This window comes from Convolutriloba macropyga, chromosome 14 (genome assembly GCF_964194025.1).
Source record: "Convolutriloba macropyga chromosome 14, txConMacr16.3, whole genome shotgun sequence".
NCBI lineage: Eukaryota > Metazoa > Xenacoelomorpha > Acoela > Convolutidae > Convolutriloba > Convolutriloba macropyga.
The window spans coordinates 25610716-25629316 of record NC_134481.1 but is presented as its reverse complement, the minus strand read 5'-3'; the positions used below and the strand labels follow the sequence as shown (position 1 = coordinate 25629316).

General features: G+C 35.2%; 1 protein-coding gene across 1 annotated transcript in view; it reads right to left on the bottom strand.

The window, feature by feature from the left end:
- Positions 1-15071: 15071 nt before the first annotated feature.
- The window catches only part of LOC142353733 (uncharacterized), a 79070-nt gene continuing 75540 nt past the window's right edge, over positions 15072-18601 (bottom strand). The window contains exon 9 of the mRNA XM_075406078.1: positions 15072-15429. Within this exon, the coding sequence (XP_075262193.1) occupies positions 15221-15429 (209 nt within the window). The 3' untranslated portion in view covers positions 15072-15220. The remainder of the gene's footprint in view (positions 15430-18601) is intronic.

Sequence of the window (18601 nt, the reverse complement as noted above, 5' to 3'; positions counted from 1 at the left end):
CACGACACTGATTGCAGAAAAGCTATGTCCCGGCCAATTAACCATGAGCTGTTCACTAAAAACATTAAAATCAATTGATTGTTTTTTTAAAAAATGAGCAGAGGAGCGCCCTTTTTGAGATACTTTGAAATGAAAACAAAAACTACAAAATTGGTCGAATATGCAAAAATCTCGAATATTTTACGAAAACTGGTTGTACCAAGAAAAAACCATTTGAGGAGAATAAAACCCTTGCAAATACCAAATTGTATTTGAATAGATAACTGATGTGACTTGTCTAAAGGGATGTTAAGCTACACGTTAGAAGAAATAAGATTGGCAAATCTCAGTTGTCAATTGCCTTTTTTTAAAAAAAAACAAATATTTTCTAAATTCATAGCCAACATAAGCTTTCAAAAAGAGTAGACAGCTTAATTTGCAACTTTTTAAAAATCTAATTGAACATGTTATTAGTGAGACTAAGTCATTAGATTATAAAATAACATTAAATACAAACTGAAAAAAAAGTTTTACAAACAACTTTACGAAACCACAGTGTTGAAGCCATTAATATTATAAAATATTAACCGCGAAAAAAAGTAAACCTCACTTTGCGTCTCCTTTGAAAATCATAAAGTTTTTTTTGTAAAACGACTGTTTCAAAATGACAGCAAAAAACCACAAATATTGAAAAGTATATAAATTTCTCAAAAGTGTTCTGAAACGAATTGTCTAAGCCTTGAAGGCATCAGTCAAAACGTTTAATCAAGATAAAACTCATTATTTCCTCCGACAAAAACTTAAAGATATCTCTCAATAATAAGACTAATTTACGAAAATGATGCGACATTGTGAAATACGAAAAAATGCAAACCAGAACAAAAAAGGATAAGTTGAAAAATATATTTTTTGTGCTGTGCAAGAACTTTATTTTGAAGTCAAAAAACCATCCGCTATATATCGATATCAGTCATTAAGTTAAGTTATGTATCAATAACTGGCCACTGAGAGATTCATTAACCCGATATTTAGCATGCCACACCAAAAATAACTAGAAATACATGGCAAAAATATAAGCCGAGATACCGTTCTTTTAAAACAATCCGAAACAAAAAAATTTTTTATTCTGTAGGAAAGAAAGTTTGACCTGTATTTACTCAAAAAATAAAATAAAAATTGACAAAAATATAGAATAATGAAAGTTTAAAAAATCATTAAAAGTTCCTTAAAACAAATATCTTCAATGATATAATAGACATTAGGTAACAACCGAATGCATAAAACAGTTTCACTTACACCTCTTGCAGAAGCCATTTGGACTTTTATATAGTTAGATTTAGTAATCAGAGTGCAAAACGTATAACAACCGAAGGCAAAATGCATGAATACAGAGGCTCGGTAATGTGCGTTTGCACATAAAGTTCCGACTCCGCTTATCTACATTCTTTACTTAATTGTCCACCAAATGAGCAAGAAATCAAAAGTAACATTTTAACAAATTGGTCAACAAACTACTTAATGAGCAAAAAATCTACTGTAGAGTGCCGAGACCCGTGACTATCATAACATGACTACCGGAAAACACGGGGATGAAAGTCAAATTATTACTAATATTAATTATAACCAAAACGCGTTGTTCTTTTTTTGGAAACGATTAAAAACCAAATCAAAAAGCAGCCGATAAAACTCATTATCCTCTAATTCCTTCGAGGAAAGTATAGGACTTTTCCTCAATGCGACTTTGTAACAAGTCCACAAGAAATGAACACAAGGGCAAAGTTTAAAAAACGTTGTTCTTTTGTAAAGAATTAATGTCAAACTGATCAGAAAAATTACTTATCAAATGAAAGCATTGAGAAATTCTTTTATACTTCCAAAGAAAGCAATTGAGACCTTTCTTAATCCAGGATATATCATACGACTACAAAAAGAACGACAAATACAGGCAAAAAGAAAAAAATTGCACGACACTGATTGCAGAAAAGCTATGTCCCGGCCAATTAACCATGAGCTGTTCACTAAAAACATTAAAATCAATTGATTGTTTTTTTTTAAAATGAGCAGAGGAGCGCCCTTTTTGAGATACTTTGAAATGAAAACAAAAACTACAAAATTGGTCGAATATGCAAAAATCTCGAATATTTTACGAAAACTGGTTGTACCAAGAAAAAACCATTTGAGGAGAATAAAACCCTTGCAAATACCAAATTGTATTTGAATAGATAAGTGATGTGACTTGTCTAAAGGGATGTTAAGCTACACGTTAGAAGAAATAAGATTGGCAAATCTCAGTTGTCAATTGCCCTTTTTTTAAAAAAAAAAACAAATATTTTCTAAATTCATAGCCAACATAAGCTTTCAATAAGAGTAGACAGCTTAATTTGCAACTTTTTTAAATTCTAATTGAACATGTTATTAGTGAGACTAAGTTATTAGATTATAAAATAACATTAAATACAAACTGAAAAAAAAGTTTTACAAACAACTTTACGAAACCACAGTGTTGAAGCCATTAATATTATAAAATATTAACCGCGAAAAAAAATTAAACCTCACTTTGCGTCTCCTTTGAAAATCATAAAGTTTTTTTGTAAAACGACTATTTCAAAATGACAGCAAAAAACCACAAATATTGAAAAGTATATAAGTTTCTCAAAAGTGTTCTGAAACGAATTGTCTAAGCCTTGAAGGCGTCAGTCAAAACTTTTACACAAAATAAAAATCATTATTTCCTCCGACAAAACCTTGATGAGATCTCTCAATAATAAGGCTTGGTTACGAAAATGATATGGCATTGTGAAATACGCACACCAGAACAAAAAAGGATAAGTTGAAGAATAATTTTTTTACTTCTTTGGAAGAAATTAATTTTGGAGTCAAAAAAACCATTCGCTATATATCGATATCAGATATTAAGTTAACTTATGTATCAACAAGTTCAAATAAGAGAACTTCAATTACTCAATATTTAGCATGCGACACCAAAAAGAACAACAAATACATGGCAAAAAAAATCTACCTATTTCTACAAGGGAACGGTGTCGCAGCCCTTAAATCACAATTTGTGTGTTTTAAGGGCTGCAATTTACGTGTCGCAGCCCTTACAAATATGTTAAGAACACAATTATTATGTTTAATTAAAATTTTTTAATTAAAAGTTTTTTAAAGATAGATTGATAAGTAATGTGACAATTTACCAAAGATACAAAAAAGACAGCAGAAATGGGCAATGATGCACAAAAATTGGCAATGATGCAGAAAATTTTGTATGAAAACTTGTATTACCAAAGCCCAGATACCGCTCTTTTAAAACAATCCGCCACAAATTTGATTTGCATTCTGTATGAAAGAAAACAAATATATTCAATAACATAAGAGACAACCGAATGCATAGTACAGGATCACCTACACCTCTTGCAGAAGCCATTTGGACTTTTGCATGGTTAGACTTAGTAATCACAGTGCAAAAAGAATAACAATCAAAGGTAAAACGCGTGAATTCAGTTTACTAAAACTCAAGTTAACTAAAGCAAGTTAGCAAGTGTACTTCGCAAGTTTACTTTAACTCTTCTTCAAAGCCACAAATACTATTAGGTTCTCTGAAAACAAACTATACATACATTCGGCCCCGTTTTGACGTAAATGAGAGCTGATATTAATGGAGCCATGAATTAAAATTTTTGTCAATAATCAACATTAAAGCAAATTATTTGAAAAAAAGGCAGCACCAAAATTAAATTAAAAAATTTCTGGTTGTAAGAATCGTTGATAATATCAAACCTATCCCAGATTTTGCCGTGCACCCAAAGTGCTGTCAATATGTGCCAAAATTTCGGAATTAATGAGTAATATACTTCAATTTTTTTTTATTTTAATTCCAGAAGACATTTACAGTGAGCCGAGTTTCAACTAGCTCTTTGGGAGCTTAGAGAGATTATGTCAGCGGTTTCTAGACTCCACTTTCGACAAAATTAAGAAAACTGGGTCAAAAAAGCATACTTTGTCCAATTTTTGTTAAAAAAATGTCTGAATTTTATGAATTTTGTCAAAATTTTTAGCTAAAGAAACTCAAACAATTCAGCAACGCTCTTCTGTATCTAACAGTAACAATAAAATTCTACTTTTAAGAATTTAAACATATTTTTAAAAATATTAGCAAAATCGGGCCAAATTTTAGCAAAAATTACTGAAAAAGTGAATAAAAACGGGCAAATATTCACAAAACTCTAAACCTGGATAATTCCATTAGAAAACAAAAGTCGAAAATCTCTTCATTAATCTAGGGAGTACAAGCTTTTTAATGATACGAATCACAACTCTCTAGGATGAATTTATTGATCGGCCAAAACTGTCTGAACAGAAAAACCCCCATTCGAGTATTTAGTTCCTCCCCCCATGAGGGGTCGGAACAATAAGAAGCGGCGACTGCTTTTACCTTTTGTTGTAAAAAACAAAATTCTTAAATCAGTCGAAATTTTTAAAGACACATTTTACCAGATAAAGTGGGGGACGCAACAATCAAAGCGCTTAGGAAGAGCCCACAATGCAATTGATTTTTACGGTGGAAAACTGTAAAGTCAACGTGACAGTTTGACTGTTTCATTCTTTTATGTGAAAGTTTACATAGAGGCACGCAGAAAAATAAACGGTAAGAACCCGAACATCAAAATCGACTACAATGCACGTGCTCCGGATGTATTGGCAACGTTCTGAATAGACCATCTTTAAAAACAATTTTTGTAAACAACATTCTGCAACCCTAGGATCCAGCTTAAAACCCCTTTCTTTTTGCCTTCGAAATTACATACTGGGTTGGATGTGTGAATGAAGATTAACCAGATTATCGAGTTGAGGCCGAGGAAGCTGAAAACGGAATTCTTGGACCGATGGAAGACTATAGCTGCAAAGCTTCTTAATTCGATGAAGCGAAATTCCTGTTGCAGCGTCAGGCTTTTTTGAATTTCGCAGCAGCTGGGCCCTCCAAAATGTACCCAGAGCATCTTTTCCACGCAACCAATTGTTCAATTTCCGGTCAATTCAAGTGAGCAATGAATTATATAACCAAATAACTGAAATTTGGTTACATAAGACGGCAGAAGCCAGCTCGCAAGCATCGTGGCTCCCGCTTTTTGTAGCGCTACTTTAACAGCATTGAATAAAAAGAAAACTGGCAGTAGAACTATTGCTGTTGGTGAAGTTATTCGGCGCATTGTTGCCAAGTGCATTGCAAAAGAATCAGCCATCGAGGCCGTTGAGTTGTTTGGAGTAAAGCAGTTGAGAGTTGCTGTCAAGGGTGGTGCCAAGAGCGTAGTGCATGCCATTAATTTAACATTCAAAAAAATAATGTGGACAAAATGTGGCGCATACTCCAAATTGATTTCAGAAACGCATTTAATTCTGTGAAGCGCTGTCATCTCGGCTCAACAAAAGTTTTGACGCCTAGTATAATATCGTTTGCATCCTTTTGTTTTTTACTTGAAACATGGTGATTTGTTCTACAATGGCCTAACTGTTGACACTCAGTCAGGAGTGCAACAAGGTAACCGACTGGTTCCTTTGTTTTCACTGGCCATCTGGCTCTTATTGACGAAAATGAAAGCAAATTACCAAACCTCTCGCAACATTGATGGTATCTCGTTGAAGGAAATATTGCAGGAACTGAACCAGGACGGGACTTTGCAGAGCTTTAGAAATTCTCTCAGAATCAGGAGAAAAATTCGGATTATAACTCACGAAGAATACATGCGACCTTTGTTCAATCGAAATCATGACGAAAGTTGACAGTTTGATCACGTGGAACTTTGTAGATGGAATTGACATTTCAGGAGATGCTATAGGATTTGATGCTTTTGTTTCCTCTTGTTTAAACAAACGCGCTAAAAAATTAGAGGGAATTGTAGACAATTTAGCAAATGTAGACGATCCTCAAGGTGCTCTTGGTATTTTGCGTTTTTGACGTGGTGCTCCCAAAATGGTCTACCATTTGCGATGCAATTCTCCATCGGACAATTCAAAGAAAATCCTACAAAAAATTGAGTCGATTCAGCGTGCAACCTTTGAAGATATTCTTGGAGTTTTGAAAACCCGTGTAGGAATAGGACGATCAGCAGATCAGATTCAGATTGCATACGTTGGCTCCGTTTTTCACTCCTCTGTTCTTGTAGAAAAAGCAACAGGCCACAACCATTTGAAGACACAATCATTTGTAAACGCAATTCAAGAATTGGGCGAAATTGCGACAACAGATCCCACTCAAAGGAATATTCAGGAAGAACTTGATAACTCAGCCTTCGACAACTTGTTAGGAAAACAAAAATCCATAAAACAAAAAGCTCCTTTTCAATCTCTTTCTGCGGCAGTCTGGTGCCTGGTTATCTTCAGCCCCAACCCAGCTTTGAGACTACACCTATCTTCCATAAAGCTCCGTGTTGCTCTTAAATACCGACTGGGTGTAAAATTGTACGAGAACAGCAGAAAATCTCTTGTTTTTAAATTTAGGACTCTAGATGTAATGGGCGACCATGCCGTGTCATTCCATGGTCGGGGTGATATGATCTCTCGTCATGATGGTGTCAGACAAATTTATATGAGCTATCTCGGGAGTTCTTTTGTCTGCCATCTGTGAACAGAAACGTTTACTACCCGACAATAGCTCCAGCTCGGGCGATATTTTCTTGCCTGTATGGAATGCCGATCAACCAGCAGCTTTAGACGTTACCGTCACTTCTCCCTCGCAGTCAAGAATCATTATAAGAGCGTCGGAGAAGAGTGGTTTCGCACTGTCAGCTGCTGAGGACAGGAAGTACGAACAGTACGCCCAAAAATGTAGTGAAGTAGGAATTCAATTCATTCCTCTGGCTTTCGAAACGTTTAGAGCCTTATCAGAGACAGTTCGTAAGACCCTCAAAAGAATTGCCACTCTGGCTGATAACAGAAGTTTGCAGCCGGCGGGTTTGTCGTTAGTTTTCAGTAGACTATCTCATTCAGTCTCTATTACAGCAATTCCAGGTTCTGCAATCGTGCCCCTTGCAATTGATGTGAGATTATAGACACATATGAAACGGGAGCGAATCTTTGAATCCTTATTCCAGAAGTTAGGAGGCGAGTCGGCCTTGAGAAGTGTGTCATTCATGAGCGGTGACAATCTAAAATGGTAAGTTTTTAACTCACCCAATGAGTGGGGGGCTCAAAATGTAATGCTTTATCATATGTTATAACCCAGTGGCGGTTGAAAGGTGATTGCCCAGAACATGAAGTTTTACCTCAAAAAAATTTTTCAAGAAGGAAGCGAGTGTGATTGCATTGGTGATTCGGGTTGAACTCGTGATATTAACAACGATTGTTTATGAACCAAGGTTTTCATTTGCTAAAGTTGTTCCTAATTCAACTAATCGATCAAAATTAAATAGATTTTGCAAAACTTCCACTTCAAACCCGTGAAAACGGCATACTACAGATAAACCGAAGATCGCTACCCTTTTCAAGCAAAAAATCAACAAGCAAGTAATCAACTGATCATTTCTAAGGCTAACTAAACAACAAGGAAATTTTCAATTCGTCAACCAACAAGAAACGCACACAGGTGATTTGCTCATTGCAATTAAGTTGAACAGGGACACGCAAGGAGAGAAATTAAGTAAATGTTCGACCCGCACTGCTAGTGGACAATTGTAATCAACGCGGAGATGTGTGATCGAACCAAAAATAAATCTCATTTTCGGCCCACAAAAATCACAATCAGTCAGCATTTACAACAGCATTTTAGAACTGAGCCCAACCCTTTGGCTCCTATTATCCTCAATATTAAAGTGCCTGCAAAAATCAAAACCCGGTGTAGCAAAGCGCCGGTTTGAGGAACCGTTTTCCATTTCAACCCTTAGTGTATACATAGAAACAAGTTGAAACCACATAAAAGCAGACAAAAATGTCCCAGAAAACTAGAATTAAACAGGATCAACTTAATTTATTGTTGCGGAAAAAATTCATCGACGGATTTCGTTTTGGCAAAAAATAATGATGCGTAATAATTTTTCAAATCGAACCAGGAAGACTCCTGGAAAAAAAGAAATGCCAAGATATAACAGACAATTTCACTTCCAGCGCAAAACGTACTAGAAGAAACCTCACAAATTACATATGACACCAACTTTTATTATCAGACAACACTATCAAGCCTTAAAGCCTCTACGTAGTGCGTCATGAACAGTATCTTACAAAAATTTTGCTGCAGTATTAACGCTTGCCGATTTCCCAATGCCTGGAAAAACTTAAAAGTGCATCCTCGTCACGAAAATTTCTGCAAAACAAGTCAACAAATACAAAGTTCTGTGAATTTTCCATAGATTTTGGAATAATTTATAAACGCCTCAAGATAGCCGAAAAGAAGCTTTGCAATGAGCAACATGGTTTCCGGCAAAAGCATTCAATAGTATCCAAATTGTTACTATACTTAGATAACCGATATCAAGCTTCTAATCAGAACCTTTCCCCTAAGTTTTTTTTGGATAATGCTGACACATGCTGATACAATTCAATTCACAATCTTGCTTAGTTTGGATTTGGTGAGAAGTTTATGAACTTTTTTGCTTCATATCTAGTTAATCGACAGCAGAGATAAATTCGCACATAGTTATTCAACTTTCTCAAGTGGAAGTTCAAAGGGATCAATAGCTTTAACACACTCAGCACTATCGAGTTCTCATTAAAAAAACCTATGGTTCTTCGATAGTTATTTGCAAAGACATGGCCATCAAAGCCGAAAAACAAAATAAACTTACCAACCTGACGTCCACATCTCACGTCCAACTTGGAATTGAGACATCTATATGGCCATAAAGAAAGGACTTCAGAAATTGAATCATCTACGAGGACGATTACCCCTCACCACAAAAGAAACTCTCAAATGCTCATTAGTGAAAACATATATTCTCTGTGATCTTTTATGCGTCAAATCTCGAAAACCGGGCTTGAATGTCTTCAACGCTGGGAAAGATTACAAATCTATTGTTTAAAATGGATAACATGCCGTTAAAAAATGAGAACGATCACGTTGAGAACCCAACCACAATAGCCTTTTTCCACTGTTTTTTTTACTTGTTAACATCCTAATATTGCTTAAACATAACCGACTAACGTCGGGCGAATTGCTCTCAAACGACCAGCGATGTGTTTGCTGCGTCAGTACCTATCCACTGTTTAGTGGGTTTAGTTTTAGCTTGATTGAAGGGGCCTGATATTAGGGTAATAGACGATGACATCATGCCACATAACAGCCGCTGAAGTGCGGCATCAGGAAAAGAGTTAAGGAGAGAGAGAGAGAGAGAGGGAGAGAGTGCGAGACTAAACGTGAGCGCAAAAGAGAAGGACAGAAACGCCAGCCAATACAGAGAGAGAATTTTTCCATGATGAGATTCGACTCTAAAACTTCAAATTTTCTAGACTTGTTAGTAACTAAATCTTATAGAAAAAAACTGAAAATGCAAAATTTAGAAAAGTTTCCAGTTTTCGCAGTAGAAAATGTTTAAAAACATTTTTTGTCTCTGAATATTTGTCATGTAAACCAAGACTTAAAAAAGCTCCGTTGGCCAGAAGGGATTGTTAAAGTCAGAAAAGGACAAAAATATACAAAAAATTTAAAAACAATTGCAAAGTGTAAAATCTTGCTAAAATTGATATTATTAAAATCTTCAGAACACCGTTTCATTGTCTTAAGAGACTATCCAGTATGCCTATTTCAAGCCTTAAGCAGTTTCATTGACTCATAAAGATCCATACACTTGGAACATGATAAAAAAAATTTCTGAAATTTTTCTTAAAAAATTAAACTTTATCAAAAATTGGTAAAACTGGGGTCATTAAAATAATGATAACCATTTCATTAACTCTAGAAAATAGGCAACATCTTAGTATCAAACATCGAAGGAGGTTTCTTGTCTCTTGAGGCTGGAAAAACCTTAAAAAATGACAAACAGTTTCAAAACATGACGATTGCCAAAAAATTTTTCAAATAAATGCTAAAACTCGTTAAGTGTAAAAAACTTTAAAAACACTCCATTGCATCTAGAAACTCTACAAAAAAATGTTATCAAACTCTAGAGGAGGTTCCTTGGCTCTTGAGGCTAGATAAAACTATAAAATGACAAAAATTGTCAAAAAACTTGAAAAAATTGCAAACTTTTTAAAACAAATCGATAAAATTTGTGATATTAAAAAGTTAAAAACCATTCCATTACCACTTAAAACAATGCTGCAACCTATTATCAAACCTTTAAGCAGATTTTCTAAACCCTGAGGCCGAAGTACCTTGAATAATCACAAAAAATGTACGAAATTTAAAAAATGCTACTTTTTTTCAAAATTCGTGATGTTAAAATCTTGAAAAAAATCCATTACGTCTAAAAACTTTACAGTAACCTATTATGAAACCCTAGAGGAGGCTCCTTGGCTCTTGAAGCTGGATAAACCTAAAAATCGACAATTTTTCAAAACCTTGAAATTTGCTAGTTTTTTCAAAAAAAAATGCAAAAAATTCCCGATGTTGAAACCATTCTATTACCACTAAAAACTGTGCAGTAACCTATTATCAAACCATAGAGTGGGTTCCTTGACATCTAGGATTGATAAAACTCGAAAAATGACAAATTTTCAGAAAGCTTGAAAAAAATAGTGAAAATTTGTAAAATTTGCTTGTTTTTAGCGAGCGCTTGCTCGTCAGTAGCTAGCCACCAGGGGGAGGGGGGGGGGGGGGGTGCACTTGGGTGCTGATGGGGGTGGCAACAGTTAGGTGGGGGGCAACAGCGCGGTGGGGGTGGGGTGGCAATAGTGGGGGGGGTCAACAGTTGGGGGGGGGGTCAACAGTTGGGGGGGGGGGGGGGTCAACAGTTGGGGGGGGGGGGGGGGGGTCTTCAACCTCTAAGAACCGCTCTTCACACCATAAGTATGTCTCCAAAACAGTTCGAGCTGAAACAGAGCTGAAAGGTTCTAAGAGCGCTTAATGCCCGCTGGGCGCTACCTTTTTATCCCGTTTTTGAGGACGAAAAGTCAAAAGAGTCAGAGGAAAATTCGGTCAAGCGAAAAGTTTGTAACGTTAAAAATAAGACCGACAGGACTAATATAATTGCTACAAACTTCGCTTGAGAGCAATTAACAAGATTCTGTTAGGTTTAACTTCTATGAATGCCTCGGACCACTGGTCAAGAACTTCTGGTTGTCAAAGCCAAACTTTTCGGAAACCTTTATTATATAATTACTTCCTGTAGATAATACTGTTAATAATAACAGAGTATCTCGATTCAATATTTTTTTGTCTCAGGTAAACAGTCTTCCTCAATATCCACCATAAAAAATCCGTGTGTTTGAAGAATTAATGTTTTCAAAACTGCAAATAAGCCAAGCACAAATTCTCTTACTTGATGTGTTGCAGCAAATCTTTCCTTGAAAGTTTGTAACGTTAATTTCCTGGCGTAGTGTTCAAATTATCAGATTTTAATAGTATTTTTATTTTAAAAAATCATTTTTAGAATTACGCATCTATTTTAAACTTTCTAAACATAACTAAAACGTTATCGAATCAGAAGTTGTGCCGACTCTGGTTGTATCCAGCTAGTTGACCGAAAGGATGCTTACCTCCTATTGCAAGCATAAGGAAGTGGAAAGTAAAAATGGGGTTTCGGGACTGTCCAGGATGGCCCTTTAAACAACGAAAAATTTTCTATTCAATCGCACTTAAGCAGCTTTCCTGAACTGTAGAACGTTTGGCAGAGCTCTAGGAGCGCAACTCTGAAGCTCAATGCACTCTGGCCTCACCAGTCTATCCATTTTGAAGAAGTAAAGTCATGTTAAACAACTCAAAAGCGCCCGAGTCAGCCTGATTTGACTACGTACGTTTTTGAGGACGTTCAGACCACTGCCTTCGAGCGGACAGCCTGGGTTGCGGACATAGTTCCATTTATATATGACCTCAATTGCGGGCACTAATGGGGCTGTGTGCCACAAAGATCGAGCAACAAAGTTATCCGGTTTTCAAAGGTGCAATTCATACTTAAGTGAAGAAAGCAGTTAGTTTCCATAGGAAATTTTCAATCAAAAACAAGAGCCGTGAAACGCGGTGTTGCTCAAGGGTCAGTACTGGGACCAATTCTTTTTGATTTATGTTAAGGATCTTCCGCTTTTGTGTGTGAAAAGAGCAATATAACACTGTAACACTGTTTGCCGATGATACGCCCATATACTGCTCTCTAAAAGAAGGACACCAAAACATTGAGCAAGATCTCCAAAAAATCAGCAACTGGATTGAAGAAAATCAGCTAAAAATTAATCATGAGAAAAGTAAATTTTTGGAAATCAACTAAAACCAAGGCGTCTATAGAAATGCAGAATTTTTCAATATTAAATTCTGAAACAAGGAAATAGTTGGGTGTTTCTGTGGGCCAAAAACTTACGTTTGCCGATCATATAGAAGAAATGACAAAAAATTGAATTTTGTAACAAATTAATTTTAGTTTGAAAAACATTTTCAGTCGTAAAACTCCTGTAATCTTGTACTAAACATATGTTCAACCAATTCAGCAATATAAAGCCTTAGTGTACGGCACTGCGAATATATGTGAAGTGAAAAAAAATTGTTTGATCACAAAATCATATATTGAGAATTATTTTTGGCCTTCAAAAATTTGAAAGCGTTTCGAAGGTCAAGAATCCCTGAAAATTTAAAACGCACAGGAACTTTGCTTCTATGAAACCAAAGTTCTTAGACAAGATTCACCAAACTATTTTTTGAATGACACGATTAACAAATTTGAATTAGAGAAAGTTTTAAGTGGAAAGGCTAGAACGACTGAGATTAAACTGTTAGTGAAATCGACTACAAACAAACACCCATTGGTAACACGAGTGCAAAAGATCATCAATGCTTTCGCAAAACTGGACATCAAAATAATAAAAAGTTTAATAACGCTAATTAACACAGATCTTCCAACTTTTTTTTACCTAATCTTAGGGAAAATTACATACAAGGTAACCCATTCCTTTTGAAACAATTCTGGTAGGAATCAGTGAATTAGCTTTTCAGGCTATGCGTTAATTTTGTTCAATGTTCTTGAAAAGAGCATTAAATATCTCTCAGACGCTGATTGTACAAATGCATGATACTTTTTATACAGCATTTGGAAATTCAAAACTAATCAAATCCAATGCTCCAGTCTCTACCTAGTCCGAGTTACTCTTTTCACCCAAGGCTTCATCAAGTAGCAAAACCAAGCCCCCAAATTTAAACATCAATCTAACGTCGGGCGAAGTGCTCTCAAACAACCGACGAATGGTTGGATTCGTCGGTAGCTAGCTAAGGTTTCGTGAGGCTAGCTTTAGCTTGATTCGACTCTGCAACTTTTAGTTTTCTAGACTTGTTAGTAAACAAATCAAATAAAAAGATTTTTAAAATTTGCAAAATATTGCAAAATTTAAAACAAAAGCTTCCAGGTTTTGCAGTGAAAAAGTTAAAAACCATTTTTTTGTCTCTGGAGTTCTGAGAAGTAACCCATCTGCAAGACTAAAAGGTTTCGTTGATCATTAATGATCGTTTAACTCGGAAAAGGACAAAAATATTCAAAAAATTTTGAAATTAATTGCAAATTTTAAAATCCTGCAAAAATTCAGAATAATAATATCTTCAAAACCATTTCATTGTCTCGAGAGAGTATCCAGTATCCATATTTGAAGCCTTAAATAGTTTCACTGGCTCAAAGATCCGTAAACGTGGAACAATACTTCCGAAAAATTGAAAATTGAATTTTATCAAAAAAAGCTCAAGCTGGGATCATTAAAATATTGATAAGCATTGCATTAACTCTAAGAAACAAGGCGACCGCTTACCTGCAAACATTGAGGCAGGTCCCTAGAAACCTGGTGCCGGAAAAAATGATAAAAAATTCAAAACGACTAAAAAAACTTGAAAATTGCAAAAATTATCAAAAATTGCCGGTATTAAAATCTTGAAAAACATTCCATTACATCTAAAAGCTATGCAGTAACCTATAATCAAACCCTAAAGGAGGTTATATGGCTCTTGTGGCTGGAGAAAACTAAAAAATGACAAAAGAAAGTTCAAAAATCTTGACAAAAGTTGCAAGTTGCATAAAATTTGTGATGAAAAAGTTGAAAAAATTTTCCAGTAACTTATTATCAAACCCTAACGGAGATTTTCTGTTAGGCTGAAAAACCTGAATAATGACCGTCACAAAATGCAAAATTTGTAAAAAAAAAGAGCCCAAATTCGTGGTGTTGAAATCTTGAAGAACATTCAATTACATTTCGAAACTATACAGTAACCTATTGTCAAACGATAGAGGAGGTTCCTTGGATCGTGAGGCCGGTGAAACCTAAAACCGACAAAAATTTTCGAAAAACTAGAAAAAAATGCAAGTTTTATCAAAAAATTGCGAAATTTTGTCATATTAAAAAATTGAAAGCTATTCCATGGCAAAAATATTTTTCAGTAACTTATTATCAAACCCTTAAGGACGTTTTCTGGCCCCTGCGTCTGGAAAGACGTGAATAATGAAAATTAAATGCCAAAAAATTGAAAAAATTTGCTTGTTTTGTCAAAAAATGCTGAAATTCGTGGTGTTAAAATGTTGAAACTACCACTAGAAACTATGCAGTAACCTATTATAAAACCCTAGAGGAGGTTCCTTGACGCCTAGGACTGAAAGAACAAAAAAAATTCAAAAAGCTTGAAAAAAATTATGAAAATTAGTATATAATTGCGTGATTTTAGCGATCGGTTGTTCGTCAGTAGCCACGGGGGGGGGAATAGTGGGGTGAGGGGTCAACAGTGGGGGTATCTGCAACCTCTAAGAACCACCCTTCACACCATAAGTTTCCAAAATAGTTTCTGCGAATCGCATACTTTGAGAAGAGTGAGCTGAAATGCTCTAAGAGCACTTAATGCCCGCTGGGCTCTACCTCTTTATCCAGTTTTGGAGGACGAAAAGTCAAATGCGTCAGACGAAATAATCGGTCAAGCGAAAAATTGCATAAAAAAAGACCGACAGGACTTATATAATTGCTAGAAACTTCGTTTCAGAGCAATTAAATACACTTCGTAAGAAAATAAATTTACATATAACCCATAAAATAAACACAAAATCAATTAGTAAGATACTAAATAAAGCCTTTCGAAGCATAACATCCTCTAATTCTATAGAACACAGACATACAAAATCATTTTTGATGGTTACAACTTTCATTTGCTAAAATACCGATAGGTCATGTACAAAGATCCGGATAATATACCAAGTTTGACCATTTTCATCCAGGGCACTCGTCTCCGTTGCTTCCTTGGGATGACACAAAGCTGAGCAACATCAATTGTATTAGCCATTTGCCAGTTTTCTTCAATACCTTTCATGTGACCAATTCCAACCACAGCTACAATGGAGTCTTCAGGGCCACCTGTTAAAATACTGCTAGTTTAATTTATTAGTTTTTTTTTATTAAATTGAAGGCCTTGGTAATTGGTTTTAACATCGTTTGTTCAATCATTCGAGCACCAATAGCATCACTGAAAGTCATTTTTCAGTTTTAGAACTCGAGTCAACTGACATTATATGAAGTTCTTCGTTAAGGATATAGAGGCAAGAATGAAACATACGACTGAAAACCTCTTCCATAACCGACTGCAATAAAATCAGTGTTTTGGCGAAGGGCGTGCTATTGATGTTTTTAGTATGCTAGCCGAGCGATAATTACATTTGCGTAGTAATTACACCCTGTGATGAGTATTATGGGAAAATATTGTTTTTGTAAAGATAGTGGGAAAGTTTTCAATTTACTGAAAAATCGAACACAAAATAAGTCAACTAAAATAAGGAGCCGGAGATTTTAAAAATTTTCTACTAGCAGGACCATAAAAGCTATCTGAACGTATCTCAATTCAAAACAGTCGAAAACAACGCCGCAACTTATGAGAACACATCCCAATAATTAACTCAATGATGCACTCAATGAAAACTGGAGAACAACTTTAATAAAATCGGAAAAAAAAATCCGGTAGACAGGCGTTGAAATTATTTTCGTACTCTCTTTCAGCCGGTGGGTACTTTCAACTAAGGGGTTTAATTTAAATAGAATTAACAAAACTTAAATAAAAAACATTTTTGAATTCTCGCTAACTGAAAGCAGGTGCTTAAAACGTTAATTGAGAAAGCGTATAAGAACATTAACCGACAAGCGGGTAGAGAAGCATTTCTTCCCGCCGGGATTCGAACCATTTACCAATCGATTCATGACCATATGCACTGCCGACTCTGCTATATGGCCCTTATTATTACTATACTGCAACCCACTTTATATTAGCAACAAGCTTTACTTCGGAGTGAGAACAGATCACTCAAAAATGAAGAACGAAAGCGTGAAAAAGTCACTTGAGAAGTCAAAGAATGTTCTAGAAGAAAAGCGCAAAATGGTTAAGCGAAAAATTTGCATAAAAAAGACCAACACGTTTACAAAATTGCTATGAACTTCGATCAAGAGCAATTAATCACAGAGAAAACACGAGTTAAAAACAGTTAAAAAACCAAATATATCAAGTAACTTCAGAAATGAAACACACAGAGTGTCTTACAAAACGAAAGCCATAAATAAAGCTTGATGGCGCAAGAGCAAAGCAGAAAATAAAGGAAAGAACAAAAAATAGAAAAAAAAGCTAATGATGAACATAGTGAGTGAAAGCGAAAAACAGACAGAAATATATATTCATATTATATGAAAAGAGATCAGAAAGACAAATAAAATATTTCGAAAAGGAGTTAAAATGAAAACATCGAAAGAAAAGAAGGAAAGAAGAATTATACATTTAATAAAAACGTAGTCTAGTTATAAATAATGAAAGTGAGAAAAGAATGATATAGAAAGAGCAAAAACAATCAAGAAAAGGCGCGATTGAGAGGGCAGAAAGAAAAAGAAACAGAAAAGATGAGACAAAGAAAGATACAATAAGAGAAAGAGAGCTTAAGTAAAAGAATAAGAAAACGAGATGTGAGATGGAGAGAGAATGAGAAAGAAAAACGTGAGAAGAAACAGGCAGAGGCAGAGAGAGAGAGAGAGAGAGAGAGAGAGAGAGAGAGAGACTAAGAGAAGAAATAGAAAGAACGAAAGAAAGAAGGAAAGAAAGAAAGAGAGAAAAGAAAGAAAGAGCAGATAGAAAGAGGCAGAAGAACAATGAGAGAAAATAGAGATAAAAAACGAAAAAGGGAAAAGATTGGGAGACATAACGAAAGAGTGAGAGAGGAAGACTAATTGAAACACAAACAGTTAACAGACCAGAAAGACAAGAACGAAAAAAGTAACCGAAAAATTAGATATCAAATGCATTAACAGAGGAAAAAGAAAGGCCGGTATTTTGACAAAATAGGTCCGAAAGACTTGCAGGCCATATAAAATAGGTTGAAATAGCAGCCGACTTGATTAGATGAAGCTAATGACGCGATCCACAAAATTTACTTTCGGAATTTACTTTCAGAAAATAGGTTTTTTTGGAAAATAAAACAGTGCTTTTAAAATTTTAGCAAGGATGTTTCATTAGTAAGAGCTTCCTTATAAATGAGTCCTCTATCGACTTTTGAAAGCTTTTCAGATTTATCTCAAGTCATCTTAATATCCGTGCTTAAAATCAATTAGATAGTGACATAATTTAAATACGATAACATTTTGTCAAAATTGCTGTTCAAAAGAATTTGACAGCGTAACAAACACAATAAGGCCAGACATTGAATCAAAAGAAATCCAATTACGGCAAAATAGCTTTGCATCGCTCACGGCTCCAAATCTATCAACATAGCCGGCAAATTGCCGGAAAATAGCCGCCGTTGACCCAATTGACGTTCATTGTGATTGAAACAGAAAACAAAAAAAAACATAAGAGATAGAAATTGACAGAATTTTTCTAAGTCTCAAAAAATGCTCTTATTTGATGTGTGTAAATTTTGCATATTCAGCTTCTAAACTGAAGGCTAATAAGCATAATACTAACTCCAGCTATCAATCGCTTTAATGAACATTGATAACCTAAAGTATTGACTTAATGACCGCGCTTTATAAGTTTATCCCGTTTTTTTTTATTTTGCTATTTTGACTTTGACCGTATTCACTACAAAACGTATTTCAAAAAGTGAAAGAATTTAAAATCCGTTTAGTTAAAACAGTGAGTGAATTAAGTCGGAAGTCAAGCGTGAAAAGAGCGCCCAATAGCCGTTGAGAGGCTGACGGCGGCTATAAAAAATCTATGAAAGGTTACTTAATTTAAAAATTTATCAGTAGTCAGAAATCGTGATTGTCATTCTGTGGTTTAGAATAAGAGGAATGATGAGGGCTCATTTACTGATTAATTCTTACAAAAAACAGCACCACATTCTCGTTAAACCAACTCATTGCAAAACGGCCTCTTAAAACCATAGACTGCGGATAAAATCCGACTTGCCATTTTGTCCGACTTGGCGTTTTTGTCGATTTCCATGTTTAAGGGACGTAGTGGGAACATGTGAAGATAGGCACTTGAAGATAGTGTTGGCTGACTGTATCAATATTGAATTATTATATTATTCTCATAAGTAAATAAACCCACGCT